General features: G+C 41.9%; 1 protein-coding gene across 26 annotated transcripts in view; it reads left to right on the top strand.

The window, feature by feature from the left end:
• The window catches only part of CDC42BPA (CDC42 binding protein kinase alpha), a 343,482-nt gene that overhangs the window by 58,987 nt on the left and 264,795 nt on the right, over window positions 1-19,700 (top strand). For all 26 annotated transcript variants that reach the window (XR_016219088.1, XR_016219086.1, XR_016219087.1 and 23 more), the window contains exon 2: window positions 2,386-2,477. Coding sequence is in view for 22 of the 26 variants with exons in the window: in XM_051820822.3 (XP_051676782.1) it covers window positions 2,386-2,477 (92 nt within the window). In the remaining 4 variants the exon portion in view is untranslated. The remainder of the gene's footprint in view (window positions 1-2,385; window positions 2,478-19,700) is intronic.

The raw sequence follows: 19,700 nt of genomic DNA on the forward strand, positions 1-19,700 counted from the left end.
ATACGGTATTGTTCGACTAGTAGTGTTGTTTTTAAGTTTCATAGTAAAACACATTAAGGACAAAGATCCTACGTGGGGAACATGTACCCAGTGACTTCCGTTGTTGATTTAACAATTGGCACTCTTATTTATGACGTCAGCAATCACCCAAGACTCTTGCCATGGTCTAGGCTATGGAAGCCCCTTGAGTTCGCTGACTCTGAACTTGTTTAGTCAAGGCCGTATCACAGTGGAGGTTCCTTCCTCCCTTCAGAGAAAGGCGCCTCTCTCCTTGATGGCCTGTTCCTTCTGCTGGGGTCTTGTTCACCAGGATCTTTCATTTAGATTTTTTTTTTTTTTTTTTTTTTTTTTTGCTACCATGTCATGGCTTTCCATGGCTGATTAGGCCTTTAAATGTCTTCAGAGCTGGTTAGGCCTAAATGCCTTCAGACCACCGCAAGGCAGTAAGACTTGCTGTGTGTTTCACCCCCCTAATGCTCAAACACTTTTCTTTGATCTTTTAACACTCTGGCTGCATGGAAGGAAGAAAGAGGAAGAACAGAACAGTACTCGTAAATAAGGATCTTTTAATCATGTCATCTCCTTTTTATTTGAGAATAAAGGTAGACATGAAGAAAGGAAGCAGGTCTAAATTTATTTTGAGGGCAGCATTTACTTGATTTAATCATAAGATTGGTTTATTCTCTACTAGTACTAGGGTTATGTTGGGGTCTTAAGCCTGAGGCTGGCCCCTGACCAGCAGGGGACAGTACAAGCACTCCCCAACAAGGCAAATGGGAGAGGTAAGGTCAACAGGTCAAGCACACCGTAGAAAGCACCAGTGAGTTCTGTCGAAGCAGGAACTCCTTTATTGAGGAAGTGTACAGCTTATAAAGCTTACGAAAGACATGCACAGTAGGGGAGCCAATCAGAGAAAAGGTCATGCAGGCATGGGTGGACCACGCACAGGGGCATATTGGGATCAGGCACTGTCTACGTGTCTGGAACTAAAGCAGATCTATCCCTGCAGGTGGTCTGATCTCGCCTAACTTAACTGCAGTGGCTGCAAACATGCCCCCCCCCCCCCCAACATCCGCCAGGCGCCATGTTGTTAGGGACTATTTTAGGCAATGCCCAATAGGGTTACATCTAAATTCCTTGGATGACATTCAAGGCTGTCTCTGTTTTCTAGGTTCTATTTTTTTTTTTTTTTTGCATTTCTTCTTACAGTTCCATAACATCAATGGATTATTTACTGTTAGCATCCAAAATTGACTTCCTTGCTCTCCTCATTTGCTTATATTGTATGCTTTACGTGGAAAGTGTACAATGTCAAATCCAGGCAAAGGAAAAAATTCTATTTATCAAAAGTTAATTCATCAGTTAACTTTGTGAAGCTGTCCTGTTCACATAATTAGTGTTCTATTATTATTATTATTTTTGACAGGCAGAGTAGACAGTGAGAGAGACAGAGAGAAAGGTCTTCCTTTGCTGTTGGTTTACCCTCCAATGGCCGCCGCGGCCGGTGCGCTGCTGCCGGCGCACCGCGCTGATCTGATGGCAGGAGCCAGGTACTTATCCTGGTCTCCCATGAGGTGCAGGGCCCAAGTACTTGGGCCATCCTCCACTGCACTCCCGGGCCACAGCAGAGAGCTGGCCTGGAAGAGGGGCAACCGGGACAGAATCCGGCGCCCCGACCTGGTGTGCCGGCACTGCAAGGCGGAGGATTAGCCTAGTGAGCCGCAGCGCCGGCCTAGTGTTCTATTATGAATCTGTTATCTCTGTTAGAAACTTTATCACGTTTTACATTTTGTGTGTGGATGTGTGTCCTATGTGCACAGGCACACTTGTTCATCTCCTGTAAACTGAACATTTCAAAGTGGAAGATATCATATTGTAATTACGGTTTTTAAAAATCCAGTCATTACTTTGTAAACTGTAGACTTAGAAAAGATATATTGAAAGATTTAATAATCAAATGGGTATGCAAGAAATGTTAATTTACTTGGTAAGAATTGCTGAAGATTTCTCTGGTGCCATGAAATGTGCTTTTTTCTTTGAATGGACTTTTGTGTTAAAGAATATATATCTAGTATTGATAGAATACACAGACTGTTTAAATTTTGAATAGACTGGTCATTTTTATATTCCTGTTGCTTTGCAGTATTTCATTTTTGGGGGTTTTAAAATGTTTTTCACCAAAAATGTAATTCATGTATAATAAATAAAGGAAATATGTTATTTTTAGGGAAGTTAATTCTGTTTATCCTCATAGCTTGATGAAATTTTAAAATACTTTGGCTTAATTCTTAGTCATAATTTGAATTTTTATTGTAAAAGACACACTAATTATATGTAATTGGCATCAAATTTCATTAAGAGAATAATGATGTTCTTTTGTTTCAGCTAAACCATTTACTTCTAAAGTCAAACAAATGCGATTACATAGAGAAGACTTTGAAATATTAAAGGTGATTGGCCGAGGAGCTTTTGGAGAGGTAAGAGATAAAGATTTATAGAAGGTCTACTGTTTTGGAAGGTATTTTATACTGTTGTGAAATAATTCAACTGAAATATTATTTATTTGCTTTTGTGGTTGATAGGGTTGATCAGAAAATATGAGTATATTAGTTTTGAATGAAATATTTATGCATGCGATTTTTCTGTTTTCCATTTTCACATGTACTTCATATCTGGACCTTTTTTTTTTATTCCATTGGTTCAATTTGTCTTTCCTTATGTCAGTATGACATTATCTTTAATACTCTAGTTCATAAGAAGTTTTCATGTCTAGTAGTTTACATGCTCTGCCTTCCTCCTTCCTATACCCACTCCCCTTCTCTCTTCGCATTTTTTTTAAGGATTTGTTTATTTATTTGAAGGGAAGATAGAGAGAGAGAGAGAGAGAGAAGAGAGCACAGGCAAGGGCAAGATCTTCCAACTTCTGGTTCATGTCCCAAATGGCTGCAACTGCCTGAGCTGGGCCTATCTGAAGCAAGGATCCAGGAGCTTCTTTTGGGTCTCCCATGTGGGTACAGAGGCCCAAGCACTTGGGCTATGCTGTGCTGCTTTTCTAGGCACATTAGCAGGGAGCTGGATCAAAAGTGGAGTAGCTGGAACTTGAACTGGCACCCATATGGGTTGCCAGTGCTGTGGGTTTTACCTGTTGCACCATGCCATGTTGCCAACTCCCTCTCCCAATGTATTTTCATGTTGTTTTGTTAGAGGGCTAGAGGACGAGGGGGAGGGAATGGTGTGTGCCAGCAAGCTGGGGGGAGGGGTGAGAAAGAGAAAAAGAAAGAAAAAGTTACCATCACTGATCTTTTCCCAAAGGCCCCCAGCAGCTGGAGGTGGGCTGGGACCAAAGCCTGGGGCTGGGACATCAGTCCGTTGTCTCCCCTGTGACTTACAGGAACCCAACCAGTGAGCCAACACTGTTTACTTTCAGAGTCTACATTAGCAGGGAGCCTGCTGCAGGTGCTGCTTGTCAAACCCAGTACTCTAACATGAGATGCAGGAATTTTAATTGGTAGACTCCTCATATTTTGCCGTCAAATTAAAAATTTGACTGAAGAAACACACATGTACACAACACCTGTTGAAATTTGGATTAGGATTGCATTGAAACTGGAGATCAATTTGTATATAACTGACATCTCATTACTGAGATTGCTAATCCATGAATGTAGTATATGCTTCCATTTATTTAAGGCTTTATAAATTTTCAATAATGGTTTCTAGTTTTCATTCTGTATATAGGAATTCTGCATTTTTCAAAAGATTTATTCCTAGATTTTTGATGCTCTTGATGTTATTTTAATTAAAATTGTTAAGTTTAATTCTGTAATGGTTTTCTTTAGTTACCAATATACTTGAATTTTGTGTGACCTCATATCCAGAAACCTTGTTTTTATACTTTTAAAATCATGAAATGTGTTGAATTTTAATAAATGGTGTGTTTGCATTTTCTGAGACACTCATGGTTTTTATCCTTGTTTGTGTAAATGTGTTTAATTTTACTGCTTTCTGTCCAAATGCTATACTAAATTTACATCACTGAAATGATCCTACCTTGGTTGTATTGTATTGTCCCTTTTATTTTTCAGTGGGTTTGGTGTGTTGTTTTTTCATGTGTGTTTTTTTTAAATAGAGATTTTGCTCTTATTTTCTGGAGGAAAACTTTACTATTTCTTAAGTTCTGATCAGATTTTGGTGTCTTAGGCTGGTCTAATAAAAATAGTAAGTGTTCCCCCTTTTATTGTTCACTACAAGAGTTTGTGAAAATTATTTTTTCCTTATGTGCTTATAAAATTCCATTTGTAAATCCTTCTGTGCCTGGAGGTTACAAATGAGGGAATTTTAAATAATGTATTTAATTTTTTTATTGTAAGCAAAACTACTTGGATTTTCTGTTTTTTGTGTATCAGTTTTGCTAGGTTTATCTGTGTCATCTAATTTTTCAGGCTTATTACTATATTTATCATTTGTATCTATCACTTTTTGATTCGCTAGGTGTTTATCAGTTTTATCTTTTCAGTCAATTCTTGATCTTTTGGATTTTGCTATTGTAGATTGTTTTCTGTTTCATTAATTTCTGTTCTTTAATATTTTCTTCCTTTTATCCTCTGAATTAATTTGCTGATCTTTTTCTGATTTATTGAAATAGAGTATTGATTTCTAGGTATTCTTTTCGCATCTGTATTTCAGGCTCTTGTTTTTCATTAAGCAGCTTTGCTACAACTGACAAATTTTGATACGTTGTATTTTCATTATTTTGCTTAAAATACTTTGTGGCTTCAAATGTGATTTTAAATTATTGTTATAATTTTTTAAATCTTTAGGAATTTATTTCTAAGTATTTAGAGGACTTTGTAGTTGTTCTTATTTGTACATTTTAATTTTTTGCAACAGAATAAATGTATCTTTTAATTACATTTCCCATGAATTTTTTGAGGTACCTTCATATTTCTGTTGTTGAGTTGTAATGTAATCTTCCTATGAGCAAATTGTGTACTAGGGCGATTACAGTCCTTTGAAATATGCAATGTAGTATTGTAAATATGAATGGTCAGATTCATTAATCTTGTTGTTTAAATCTTTCACATCATGGTGTTTTCTCTGCTTGATCTATTGTTTCCTGAGAGAGAATTTGTTTATTTTTCTATTTATTTCTATTTTAGCTAATATAAATATTGTTATATCTTTCTGCTGATGACTATTTTATCATTATGGAATGTTTCCTGTATTCTTAGTAATGCTTTTTGACTTAAATTTTCTTTAATCTGATGTTATTATAGCTACTTCCACTCTTTTTTTAGTATTTGTGTTAAATATCATTTCATTCTTTTAGTTTCAGCTTTCTGTAATGTTACAGTATTGTTACTGTTAAGTAGAATATAGTTGTTTTTATGTTCATTCTGATGATCTTTTATCTTTTAATTGGAGTATAATTAGTTTACATTAAATATAATTACAGTACTTATTACTGTTTGTTTTCTATTTGTCTTGCTCATTCTGTATTTTCTTCTGTTGCATGCTTTGTCTTGGATTCATGGAGTATTTTATTTTATTTTATTTTTTATTTATTTTTTTGACAGGCAGAGTGGATAGTGAGAGAGACAGAGAGAAAGGTTTTCCTTCTGCCGCTGGTTCACCCTCCAATGGCCGCCATGGCTGGCGCGCTGCGGCCGGTGCACCGCGCCGATCTGAAGGCAGGAGCCAGGTGCTTCTCCTGGTCTCCCATGGGGTGCAGGGCCCAAGTACTTGGGCCATCCTCCACTGCACTCCCTGGCCACAGCAGAGAGCTAGCCTGGAAGAGGGGCAACCGGGACAGAATCCGGAGCCCCGACCGGGACTAGAACCCGGTGTGCCGGTGCCGCAAGGCGGAGGATTAGCCTAGTGAGCCGTGGCGCCGGCCTTTATGGAGTATTTTAAATAAGACTCTCTTGGTAACACCTAAAGATGCCACTTTCATCCTTAGTAAATTGGTATTTTACCAGTTCCCATTAGCCCAATTTCTACCTTAGTTTTTTGTCATTGCTCACATGTATTTTGGTTCTGCTCATACTTGAACCCACAAAATCTATGATTTTGCTGCCCACTATTAACTTAGATTTATCCACATGCTGAAATTTTCTCTTGTTCTTTGTATTAGTCTGCTTTTCCTTAACTAAAATGCCAGAGAAACTTCTTGGGAAAGGGAAGGTTTATTTTATTGTACACTCTGGAGGTCACAATTCAGGATTGGGTGGCACCATAATGTGTTGTCCGTGGAGGCTGGTCATGGTGGGTGTGGAGGAACAATCACGTGGTGAGCCAGGAAGCAGAGAACAGCTCTGCTGACCTTGAACTCAAAAGAACCAGTCCTCTTGGAAGAAGCACCTTCTGAGGGAACTTCCCTGATGACCTCAAGGTCTACCATAGTCTCCTTTCAGGCACCATAATTAAATCAAGCCTGTACCCTTAATCCTTTTTTTTTTTTTTTTTTTTATTTTTTTTGACAGGCAGAGTTAGGCAGTGAGAGAGAGAGACAGAGAAAAAGGTCTTCCTTCCGTTGGTTCACCTCCCAAATGGCTGCTACTGCCGGTGCGCTGCGGCTGGTGTGCTGCGCCAATCCGAAGCCAGGAGCCAGGTGCTTCCTCCTGGTCTCCCACATGGGAGTGTAGGTGCAGGGCCCAAGCACTTGGACCATCCTCCACTGCCTTCCCGGGCCACAGCAGAGAGAGTTGAACTGGAAGAAGAGCAATGGGACAGAATCCGTTGCCCCAACCACGACTAGAACCCAGGGTGCCGGTGCCGCAGTCAGAGGATTAGCCTAGTGAGCCACGGTGCTGGCCAGTACCCTTAATCTATCAGCGATTAACATTAATACTTTGGAGTTTAAACACCTTCATGAGGTTTGGGAAGGCAGTTCCTACTCAACCCATAATGTTATAATTCCCTTTGAGATAATTTTTCTTCTGACTTAAAAATTACTTTTAGTATTTCCTTATTACAAGTCTGCTGATGATAAATTATTTACTTTTATTTTTTAATAAATATATTTTTTGATCTTAAATCTTTTTTTAAAAAAGATTTTATTTATTTATTTGACAGGTAGAGTTACAGACAGAGAGAGAGAGAGAAAGGGAAAAGTCCTCCCTCCGTTGGTTTACTCCCCAAATGGCCGCAACGGCTGGGGCTGTGCTGATCCGAAGCCAGGAGCCTCTTCCAAGTGTCCCATGTAGGTGCAGGGGCCCAAGCACCTGTGCCATCTTCCACTGCCCTTCTAGGCCATAGCAGAGAGCTGGATGGGAAGAGGAGCAACCGGGACTAGAACCGGCACCCACATGCAATGCCACCGCCACAGGTGAAAGATTAACCTAGTGCGCCACGGCGCTGGCCCCAAGATCTTTTAAAAATTGAGGTATGCATACAAAGGGCCTCAAAAAGTTCATGACATATGCATATTATGGAAAAGCTATGCATTAGTTTCAAAACATTTTTCACCAAAATAATCTTTTAATTCAATTTTTAACAAACTTTATGAAGCTCGTGTGTGTGTGCGTGCGTGCTTAATTTTATTTGTATGAACTTACGTAATCATGGTGCAGATCAAGGTAAAAAACTTCTAACATTCTGATATGCTTTTATTGCTCCATGTGTGTTAATTGCTTGCTTGTTAGATATGTAGTCTGATGTCTGTCACCATTGATTTATTTAGCTTGTTTATGAGTTTTATATTAATAGAATTATGTAGTATATAATCTTCTGGCTTTGGCTTCGTTTGAACATTATACTTAGGTGATTCATCTTTGCTTTTCATTGACTTCCAGTTTTTCTTTGTATAAATATAACAATTTATTTAGTGAGAGTAGTTTTGGTTGGTATTCATGTGTTTGTGATTTTTGACTGTTATGAATAATGCTGTTATGAACATCCTTGGCCATGTCTTTTCTGAGATTTAAGTTCTCTTGTGTTTGATATATATTTAGGAGTAGAACTGTTGTGGGAAAAGTGGTGAGATGAGTCCGGGTTGATATCCTGGTGTTGATGACAGTTTACAAGACCAGACACAATGGTGTGAGGAGAAGAATCGAAGTTTTATTTGAGTAGGAAACAAAGGAGCTCCCAGCAAAGGGAGGGGCTGGTGGAGAGAGAGAGACCAAGCTATTGAGGTCTCACAGTCAAAGGGTATTTGTGTCTTTAACACATCATCTCCAAAGAGCTAATGTAGTGTTCTATACATTAGCTTTTGTGAAGGCAGGGACAATGTTGATGGAACTAGCACTTACATGTACTGGCAAGGGACTATGGGAGTATAGTTTTTAGTCTGGCTTCCTTCTAGCCCCAGGCTCCCTCATAATTGCTGGGTTACAGGGTGGGGATATTTAACTTTAGTTAATAGTGCCAAATCAATTTCCCCTGTGGTAACTGATACATATTCTCACCAACAATGTATGAAGTTCCAATTGATTTACAACCTCACTAGAGTTGTTTTACTTTAGAGCTGTTGTATTTTGATTTCATGTTTGCATTTCCTCATAACTCTTAACATTGAACATTTTTTTAAAGATTTATTCATTTATTTGATAGAATTACACAGAAAGAGGAGAGTCAGAAAGAGAGAGGCGTCCTCCATCCAGTGGTTCACTCCTCAACTAGCCACAGTGGCCGGAGCTGTGCCGATCTGAAGCCAGGATCCAGGAGCTTTCTCCAGGTTCCCACGTGGGTGCAGGGGCCCAAGGACTTGGGCCATCCTCCACTGCCTTCCTAGGCCATAGCAGAGAATTGGATTGGAAGTGGAGCTGCCAGGTCTTGAGCCAGTGCCCACATGGGATGCTGGCATCTCAGACTGGAGTGTTAACCCGCTGCACCACAGCACTGGCCCCCACATTGAGCCCTTTTTGATACTACTTCACATCACTTAGGTATCTGAATTTTGTGAAGTGCACATTTTGCGCTTGGGGAGTAAAGAGCCATGTAGGTGGGTTGTCTGACTTATTAGTATATTCTAGATACCAGTCCTTTGTTGGAGATATACACATGTGTGCATGTAATTTTAGAAAGTCCTTCCTTTTATTTTTAATTTTAAGATTTATTTATTTATTTAAAAGGCAGAATTAGAGACAGAGGCAGAGAGAGAAAGGTCGGTTTTCGATCCACTGGTTCACTCCCCAAACAACCAGAACTGAGTGGATCCAAAACCAGGAACCAGGAGCTTCTTCTGGATCTTCCATGTGGGTGCTGGGGCCCAAGCACTTGGGCCATCTTCCACTTCTTTCCCAGGCCATAGCAGAGCTGGGTTGGAAGAGGAGCAGCTGGGACTCGAATCGGTGCCCATATGGGATGCTGGTGCTGCAGGCAGCAGCTTTATCTGTTAACACCACAGCACTGACAGTCCTTCCTTTTTTATGATGGGGTCTCCTCTCTCTGTATGAGGATTTGTCAGCTTTTTATTACTGTAATGAAATACCTGTGGCAGGCTACTTTGGAAAGAAAAGAGATGTATTTAGTTCACTGTTTGGGAGAAAGGGTGTCCAAACAGAATGTTTCAGTGTCTTGTGAGGGTCTTCCTTGGCTACATCACATTATGGTGGAGCATCTATCTGTCCATCTGTCTGTCTCTCCTAATAAAACCATTGGGATTCAGTCATGGAGTATCTACCCTAATGTTTTTATCCAATCTCAGTAACTTTTTTTTTTGACAGGCAGAGTGGACAGTGAGAGAGACAGAGAGAAAAGTCTTCCTTTGCCGTTGGTTCACCCTCCAATGGCTGTCATGGCTGGTGCGCTGCTGCCGGCGCACCACGCTGATCCGAAAGCAGGAGCCAGGTGCTTCTCCTGGTCTCCCATGGGGTGCAGCGCCCAAGCACCTGGGCCATCCTCCACTGCACTCCCTGGCCACAGCAGAGAGCTGGCCTGGAAGAGGGGCAATCGAGACAGAATCCGGCGCCCCGACCGGGACTAGAACCCGGTGTGCCGGCGCCGCAGGTGGAGGATTAGCCTAGTGAGCCGCGGTGCTGGCCTAATCTCAGTAATTTTTAAAGACAACACAAAGCATAACTTTCTGCGCTCCTAATGCTGTTCAAAGGAGGCAAAGTTTGGTGGGGCTTGAATACCTCTCACTTTTGTGTCCCTGTATTGGAAATCTCAGAAGTGTTGTGTTGTGTTTCCAAGTAGGTCTGGAGCAAATGTAGTTATCTCTGTTATCTCTAGGAAAATGTTATGATGTCTTGTGCATGATGAGAGGTGAGGCTCAGGTGCATGATGGGGAATGGGTGTGCTGAGCCTGTAGTACCTTGAGTATTTCCAGCTAATGCACATGGAAGGGGTTGGAGTTTGGGATACATGTCCTTCTGACATACAACATACAATTGACTCATCTCCAGTATAATTCTAAAGTCTTAACTCTGGCATTTATTCAAAAGTTAAGTGTCTCTTTCAACTTTGAGTCATCTGTGCTAACAGTGGGACAGTTACACAGTATACATTCCCATTTAAATTGGGAGGAATAGATACCTAAGGAAGGAGTAATTGACTCAAAGGTTGAGCAAAACCTATCAGGGTAGACATTAAATCCCAAAGTTCAAGTATGGTATTTTTTGCATACTGCATCAAGGTGGGCCCCCAAGGCCTTGGGTTGTTCTTTCACTTTACAACAACTTTGTTGTTCACTGCTCAGTTGCCTTCTCTCTGAGGCTGCATGCTTGTGTTGGTGGCTTTTCGAGACAGGTGTGGCACATTACTGGTCATTCTTCCTTATTTATTTATTTATTTATTTATTTATTTATTTTGACAGGCAGAGTTAGTGAGAGAGAGAGAGAGAGAGAAAGGTCTTCCTTCCGTTGGTTCACCCCCCCAAATGGCCGCCACGGCCAGAGATATGCCAATCTGAAGCCAGGAGTCAGATGCTTCTTCCTGGTCTCCGATACAGGTGCAGTGGCCAAGCACTTGGGCCATCCTCCACTGCTATCTCTCCACAGCAGAGAGCTGGACTGGAAGAGGAGCAACCAGGACTAGAACCCGGTGCCCATATGGGATGCCGGCGCCACAGGCGGAGGATTAACCAGGTGAGCCATGGCGCCGGCCCCTGGTCATTCTTCCTATCCAAAGTCTTCTCTGTGGATTTGTTAACAGAGATGGCTGGAATGCAATTTCTTGTGTTTGTGCAAGAAATAATTCAGGTGTGAGGCAGAGGTAGTGGTAAGCAACGTAGTCAGGTTTAATGGAGTAGGGCATCATCAGAATGGATGGGTATCTTTCCAGACAGAATCTGAGAGAGTATCCAGTCATTCAGCAAGATTGATAGTGTAAGCAAGATTACATAGTTGTATGGAGAGAATGTACCTCAAAGGTAAAGTGGGCATCTCAGCAAAACGCTGAGAGCTAACAGTGCTGAAAGCAGGGAGAACTGAGCTAAGAGATATACACCTGATAGGTCAGGCGGGCATCTCAGTAAAGAACTTAGTGTACTGTCTATTCAGACTGGGCTATAAGGGAATAGGGGTACTGTTCAGTTCTCTCTGGTTTTCCTCCCTGTCTCCATCACACTTCTGGGTGTGAAATATGGAAAGTTCCTCCCAAGGTTTTATTACCCAGTGTTGCCAGACTGGGTAGCCTACTAGGCACCAGGTAGAGGGGATGTTCTGGGAACACCAATAAAGTTACTGGGGGTTTGTGCAGGACTTTGTAGTGTAAAATACTAGGCTGCTTCTAAGGCTGCTACATTCCTTTCCACCAGTGCTTTGTTTTAGTTAGGCTCCAGTAGCCCTCATATGCTAATATCTAACTTCCTACTTAGCAGCTTCATTCCCTCAGCTTCCCTAGGCACTGCCTCAGTGAGTGCTTTCTGGCTATGGCAAACTTGTTCCTAGCCTCCAAATCTTTCCTTTAAAATCTTGATAAAAGCTGCTATGACCCTATAATTATTGCATTCTACACACTTAAGAAACCAGCATCATTTGAAAGACACCAGGATCTGCTGCTGGTGTGAGCTGTGCCTGTAGTTGGCTGAATCATGGTTGCAGCAGCCTTGGGGCTCTGCTAGCAAACCAGAATCTCAGAATGGCTGTAGGCTTACAGAGTGTCCTAGGCTCTTTCTAGAAGCTGTTTTTCCCTAAGATCTCTAACACATACTCACACTTTTAGGCCTGTTGGTATCTTTCCTATCTTTCTGATGCAAAGAACTTGGCATCTTTTATCAGTGAGTGCTCAACAACACCCTCCTTGACTGCACTCTGAGATGCTTTTTCTTTCCTCCTTCCCTGACTAGGGGTACAGATTTTCTAAGGCTTTCTATCTTGCTTCCTTTTTTTTTTTTTTAAATTTTTTTTTTTTTTAATTTTTTGACAGGCAGAGTGGACAGTGAGAGACAGAGAGAAAGGTCTTCCTTTGCCGTTGGTTCACCCTCCAATGGCCGCCGCGGCTGGCGCACCGCGCTGATCCGATGGCAGGAGCCAGGAGCCAGGTGCTTTTCCTGGTCTCCCATGGGGTGCAGGGCCCAAGCACCTGGGCCATCCTCCACTGCACTCCCTGGCCACAGCAGAGAGCTGGCCTGGAAGAGGGGCAACTGGGACAGAACCCGGTGTGCCGGCGCCGCTAGGCGGAGGATTAGCCTAGTGAGCCGTGGCGCCGGCTTCTTGCTTCCTTTTAATTATACATTTTATCTTCAGGTCTCCTCCCTGTTACAGAAGGTAAAGCCTGCACAGCTAAGTTAACTTTCTGCTCCTACCCTCCTGTTGTTTCTTTTTTTTTTTATCTTTTATTTAATAAATATAAATTTCCAAAGTACAGCTTTTGGATTACAGTGGTTTTTTTCCCCTGCTGTTTCTTTTGTGAACAGGGTGCCTTGCAGTCAATGGTTCCCCCTTAAGCTCACCAGCCAGCATCAGCAAGATGTAATATGGCTGCCTAAGCAACCTTCAGAAGACCTGGAACTTTATTATAATCTGAATTTCCATTCTAATTGACAATTCCACCAGCAGCATGACAGTTAATCATCACTATGACAATCACAGAAAGAGACCATAAAAGGACAAAAAGAAGGGGGTTTCTTGATTTGAAGAATTATACCACTCTTTTCCCAGAAGACCATGAATATTTCTCCCACTTACTAGCGTATTCCATTCTCCTTTTCTGTTGCTCTGTATCTGTGATTTCTTGGTCCAGGCAGATTAAGACGTTGATTTTTGAGCTAGGCTCCTGCTTCTCCATTCCTTTAACCACTGAATAAAGCTCGTGTTGTTGATGCTCAGCTTTGGGTTCTCAGTTGGTTTTGTGTCACCGAATGGACCAAGAGCCTATTTTTGGGGTCCCTCCCCACATAACAAGGATCCCTAAAAAGAAGGATAACACTGTAGTTCCGAATCCTGTTTTATGCATTACCAGTGATGGCAAGGATTAGGATGTGAGAGAGGAAGTAACAGTAAGCATCTAAGTCAGATTTAATGAAGGGGGTACACCTGGACAGCATATCTTGATAAAGAACTAAAGCCCAGTCTGTATTCAGGGATGTTGCTGGGTTGAGGGCTTCCTGAGCATGGAATTATTGAAATTCCTCCCAAAACTTTTTTAGCACAGTGTATAGAGTGGGGAAGATTTCCCTAAGCTGCCTCTGCAAAAGAGCTAAGATCCACTAACAAGTTAATGAACAAGGGCAAGACTTGTCAGGTGCAAATGCTAGTCTGTTTCCAAGGCTGGCTTCTATGTTTTCCCCTCATTTAACTGCACTGGTATTCTCATTTTTGTTCTACAGCTCCTCACATACACACACAGATTAATGTCTGCCTTGCTGCTTGACAAATGTAGTTAAAAGTAACCAAGCAGCAACCTGAATGCTGTTATTTTTAAGATATTTCCTGTCAGATGTCTCAGTTCATCACTTGAAGACTTAAAGCATATACACAGTACAGCCAGATTCTTTGCTATGGTGTAACAAGGGTGGTCTTCAGTTTCCAATAGAATTCTGGTTTGTATTAGCATCATGGGCATGGCTTCTCCTTATACATCTTACATCGAAGAATTCCTAGTTTTAATGAAGTGCAGTTAATTAAACTGTCTTTATGGGGCCAGCGCCATGGCTCAATTGGTTAATTCTCCACCTGTGGTGCCGGCATCCCATATGGGCATTGGGTGCTAGTCCTGGTTGCTCCTCTTCTAGTCCAGTTCTCTGTGGCCCAGGAGGGCAGTGGAGGATGGCCCAAGTGCTTGGGCCACTGCACCCGCGTCAGAGACCAGGAAGAAGCACCTGGCTCCTGGCTTCGGATCGGCGTATCTCCGGCTGCGGCGGCCATTTGGGGGGTGAACCAATGGAAGGAAGACCTTTCTCTCTGTCTCTCTCTCTCTCACTGTCTAACTCTATCTGTCAAATAAAAAAGAAAAAACAAAACTACCTTTATGATTATTCCTGTGTTCCTTTTAAGAAATTTTTCCTAACCCCGAGATTATGAACCTATTTCTATAGTTTTTTTTTTTTTAAGAAAAATTTAGATTAATTTTCATTTTATTTGAAAGAGAGATCAACAGATGTAGAGAAACCTTTTATTTCCTGGCTTACTCCCCACATGTACCCAACAGCTAGCACTGGACAAAGCTGAAGCCAAGAGCCTGGAAGTCAATCTGGGTCTGCTACATGGGTGGACCCAAAGATTTGAGCCATCACTTGCTGCCTCCCAGGGTGCAGATTAGCAGGAAGCTATATTGGAAGAGGAGTAACTTGGACTGGAATTGACTTCAAGCCATGTGCATCACTCAGATCCAATCATTTTTCATGCCTGTTCAAGATGGCTTGGCACACTTGTTCGTGATGCATCTAAGCCTCATCAGGCACCTTACATTCAAATCCTGTCTCCCTTGGCTATCATGCCTGCCATAAGTATTGGGTGGGGACAATTCTCTCTCTTTGGGTTGTCACACTGCCCTTTGCATATGTACTATCTTTGTGCCTTTCAGTAAACCTTGCCCTTCTGTTCACCTCTATCTGTGTCTCATAGTTACATTCATACATGCTACAAGAACTTGGACAAAATTTAGCTGGGGGTCTCTGCAGTCCCAATCAGGGCTTTTGATCCCCATAACATAATTTGGGGATTCCCACACCCACAACAGAATCAGGTTCAATCTATATGGAATGTGGGCATCCCAAGCAGCATCTTAATTTTTATGCCAAGCACCTGCCCTGTAATATTTTCCTAAAATCCTTCTAAAAATGTGTAATCTTTTAAAAATGCCTTTCACATTTAGGTCTGTCTGCTTTGAATATTGTATTTTCTAAATATTGGTCAAACTACATTTTATTCTTTGTGATTTTTCAGTATCCATTTATTGTAAAGACTACCTTTTCCATAATTCAGTGCAAAAAAACTTTTAAGTCGGGTGACCCCATGTGGGTTACTTAGTAATTTTTTTTTAGTAAATTTCAATATAGAAGTCATATATTTTTTTAAAGATTTTATTTATTTTTTTTGAGAGAGAGTTACAGACGGTGAGAGGGAGAGACAGAGAGAAAGGTCTTCCTTCCATTGGTTCATTCCCCAGATGGCTGCAACGGTCAGAACTGGGTTGATCCAAAGCCAGGAGCCAGAAGTCTTCTGGGTCTCCCATGAGGGTGTAGGGACCCAAGCACTTCAGCCGTCTTCTACTGCTTTCCCAGGCCATAGCAGAGAGCTAGATGGGAAGAGGACCGACCAGGATTAGAACCGGCACCCACATGGGATGCCGGTGCCGCAGGCGGAGGATTAACCTACTGCACCACGGTGCCGGCCCCTCTTTTTTTTTTTTTTTTTTTTTTTTAAGATTTATTTTATTTATTTGAGAGACAGAGTTACAGAGAGAGGTCTTCCATTCACTGGTTCACTCCCCAGATGGCCACAAAGTCTGGAGCTGCGAAGGCAGGAGCCAGGAGCTTCTTCCATGTCTCCCACGTGGATGCAGGGGCCCAGGGACTTGGGCCATCTTCTACTGCTTTCCCACACCATAGCAGAGAGCTGGATTGGAAGAGACCAGCGGAACTGGAACCGGCACCCACATGGGATGCCGACACTTCAGGCCAGGGCTTTAACCTGCTGTGCCACAGTGCCGGCCCCTATATTTGTTTCATAAAATTTATTTATAAGCCTTTGCTGTTTGTTGATGTATTTGTTGATGATAGTTTTCGAATTTTCTTTTTATAAAACTATTTGCCACAGTACCTTTTTTTTTTTTTTAAGATTTATTTATTTATTTTAAGGGCAGAATTAGAGAGATAGAAAGGGAGTAAGATCCTTCTGTCTGTTGGTTCACTCCCCAGATGGACACAACAGACAGAGCTGGGCTGATTGGAGCCAGGTGCTTCTTCCAGGTCTCCCACCTGGATAGCAGGCCCCCCCCCCCCCCTCAGGTTATCCTCCACTGCTTTCCCAAGCCATTACCAGGGAGCTGGATCAGAAGTGGAGCAGCCAGGACTCGAACTGGTGCCCATATGGGATGCTGGCACCACAGGTCTTGATTTTATACACTATGCCAAGGCACCAGCCCCTAGAAACTTATTTTCTAATTTTGTTGCTAAGATAGAAATATAATTAATTTTAATATATTAGTCTTTTATTTAAAGACTTTGACATATTAATTTATTCTAAGTTATACCCAAATTTTCTGTATTTTCCATATACACTCAATCATATCATCTCCAAGTAATAACATAATTTTCCTCTTCTTTCCAATATTTATGCCTTTTGTTTCTTTTCTTGTACTGTAATAAGATCTTCAATAAAATATTGAAATCAAGTGATGAAAATGGATGTCCTCAAGCTTGTGAGTTCAGGATAGTGTTTAGCATTTTATAATGAGTGGGAAGTTTACTACTGCTTTTTAAAAAATTATTATTGTTTTTCCTTCTAGCCTAGTTTGTGTAGAGTGTTTATCACGAATAAGAGTTAGCTTTTATCAAAAGCTTTGTCAATATTATTTTGATGTCATGATTTAGCTATAATTTTTGGTTAATATAGGAATCATACTGATAAATTTTCAAATGTACCAATGTTGTTTCTGAGGTATCTTTTTTTTTTTTTTTTTTTTTGACAGGTAGTGTTAGACAGTGAGAGAGAGAGACAGAGAGAAAGGTTTTCCTTCCATTGGTTCACTCCCCAAATGGCCGCTATGGCTGGACCTGCACCGATCCAAAGCCAGGAGCCAGGTGCTTCTTCCTGGTCTCCCATGCTGGTGCAGGCGCCCAAGCACTTGGGCCATCTTCCACTGCCCTCCCGGGCCACAGCAGAGAACTGGACTAGAAGAGGAGCAACCAGGACTAGCACCCAGTGCCCATATGGGATGCCGGCACTGCAGGCTGAGGATTAACCAAGTGATCCATGGTGCTGGCCCCCGAGGTATCTTTTAAATATATAGTTGGATTCTGTTTGCTATTGCGCAGATTTTTTTTTCCCCTGAACTTTTAGACATGTTACAGTTCTTTCCCTTTGTTGGATTTTTCGTCTTTTGACCAGGAAGAATTAGGCCCATGGAGAAGGAAGTGTGAGCAACTTGAAGAAAGTATTAAGTGAAAGAGAAAGCAAAAGAAGAGTCCCTGGGTGCCACAAGGAGTCCCAAATGGAGTTGCCAAAGAAATGGTCATGTCTAGGTGTTTTGTTTTGTTTTGTTTTGTTTTATGTTTTTAAAGGGGAAGCTTTCTTGATTGGTGGCTATGTATGTTAACAAGGTGCAAACCTCTAGTAATAGATAGGGGCCACTCAGGGAACAGCTGCCAGCATCCCCTTTATACACAGGTAAAATAAGCAGATGTAACTGAAGCACTCAACGAGGGGCAACTGGGACAGAATCCGGCACCCCGACTGGGACTAGAACCCAGTGTGCCGGCGCCGCAAGGTGGAGGATTAGCCTAGTGAGCCGCGGCGCCGGCTATTGTTAGCCATTCTAATGGCTGTATAATGTATAATGTAATGTATCTTGTAGTCTTAGTTTTTTTTTTTTTTTTTTTTGATTTTTGTTAATATCATAATCAGCTTTTATATGCTTATTCACCATTTTTAAACTTTCATCAGGTGTATGTTTGAATTTTTTGCTCAGTTTATTTTTGTTTGGGGTGTTTGTATTGTTATTATTGAGTTGTAAGAGTTCTTTGTTTTATATTTATAGAAGTCACTTGTCAAACGTGTTTTCTCAGTATTTTCTCACAGGCTGTGTGGGTGGCTTGCCTTTTTTTTTTCTTAAAAAAGATCTTTTGACCCATGTCAAAGATGTCACGTTTTCTTTTGCTGTTTTTATTTTTTTAAAGATTTATTTATTTATTTGAAAGTCAGAGTTACACAGAGAGAGGAGAGGGGGAGAGGGGAGAAGAGAGAGAGAAAGAGAGAGGGAGAGGGAGAGGGAGAGAGGTCTTCCATCCGATGGTTCACTCTCCAGTTGGCTGCAATGGCCAGAGCTGCGTCGATCTGAAGCCAGGAGCCAGGAGCTTCTTCTGGGTCTCCCACGTGGGTGTAGGGTCCTAAGGAGTTGGGCCATCTTCTGCTTTCCCAGGCCACAGCAAAGAGCTGGATCAGAAGTGGAGCAGCCGGGTCTAGAACTGGCGCCCGTATAGGATATTGGCGCTTCAGACCAGGGCATTTTAACCTGCTGCGCCACAGTCACCTTTCCTTAAAAGCTTTTGTAGTTTTGTCGGCACTGTGGCTCAGTAGGCTAATCCTCTGTCTGCGGTGCCGGCATACCGGATTCTAGACGTGGTTGGGGCGCCGGATTCTGTCTGGGTTGCCCTCTTACAGTCCAGCTCTCTACTATGGCCTGGGAGTGCAGTGGAGGATGGCCCAAGTCCTTGGGCCCTGCACCTGCATAGGAGACCAGGAGAAGCACCTGGCTCCTGGCTTCGGATCAGCGTGGTGCGCCGGCCGCAGCAGCCACTGTCCACTCTGCCTGTCAAAAAAAAATAATAGAAAAGCTTTTGTAGTTTTAAGTTCCTGTGTTTAGGTGGGTCTTTCATATCAAGTAAATTCCTAGATGAGATGGGCCTTGAGGTTCTTTATCTTACTGAGACTGTACAGTTATTCTAGCACCTGTTTTTTATCTATTGAGTTACCTTAGCACCTTGATTAAAAAAATCAGTTGACCAAGTGTAGATTTATTGCTGTGCTTTCTATTCTATTTTTTCTTTTTCTTTTTTGTTTTGAGATCTATTTATTTATTTGAAAGTCGGAGTTAACACAAAGAAAGAAGGAATGGCATAGAGAGAGGGAGAGAGGTCTTCCATCCGATGGTTCACTCCCCAATTGGCTGCAATGGCTGGAGCTGCGCCAATCTGAAGCCAGGAGCCAGGAGCTTCTTCCAGGTCTCCACATGGGGTAGGGGCCCAAGTACTTGGCCATCCTGTACTGCTTTCCCAGGCCACAGCAAAGAGCTGCATCAGATGTAGAGTAGCCGGGACTCAAGCCAGAGCCCATATGGGATATTGGCACTGCAAGAGGCAGCTCACCCTGGTATGCTACAGCGCCGGCCCCTCTATTCTATTTCATTCATATCTGTACTCTTGAGCTAGTATCACACTGTCTTGATTCCTGTAGCTTTGTAATATAAAGTTGAGAGTATGTAGTGAATTCTGAGTGCATGCATTCTGAGTTTGTTCTTTTTAAACATTTTTTCTGTTATTTTAGGACTTTTGCATAGAATCAGCATATCATTTTCTAGCTTGGTATTGCAATTGAGTTTACATTATGTATATAGATAAAGTTTGGGAGAGCTGACATCTTTACAGTGTTTAC

The sequence above is a fragment of the Oryctolagus cuniculus genome, chromosome 13 (genome assembly GCF_051225735.1).
Source record: "Oryctolagus cuniculus isolate XC-2025 breed Fujian yellow rabbit chromosome 13, ASM5122573v1, whole genome shotgun sequence".
In the NCBI taxonomy this organism is placed as follows: Eukaryota; Metazoa; Chordata; class Mammalia; order Lagomorpha; family Leporidae; genus Oryctolagus; species Oryctolagus cuniculus.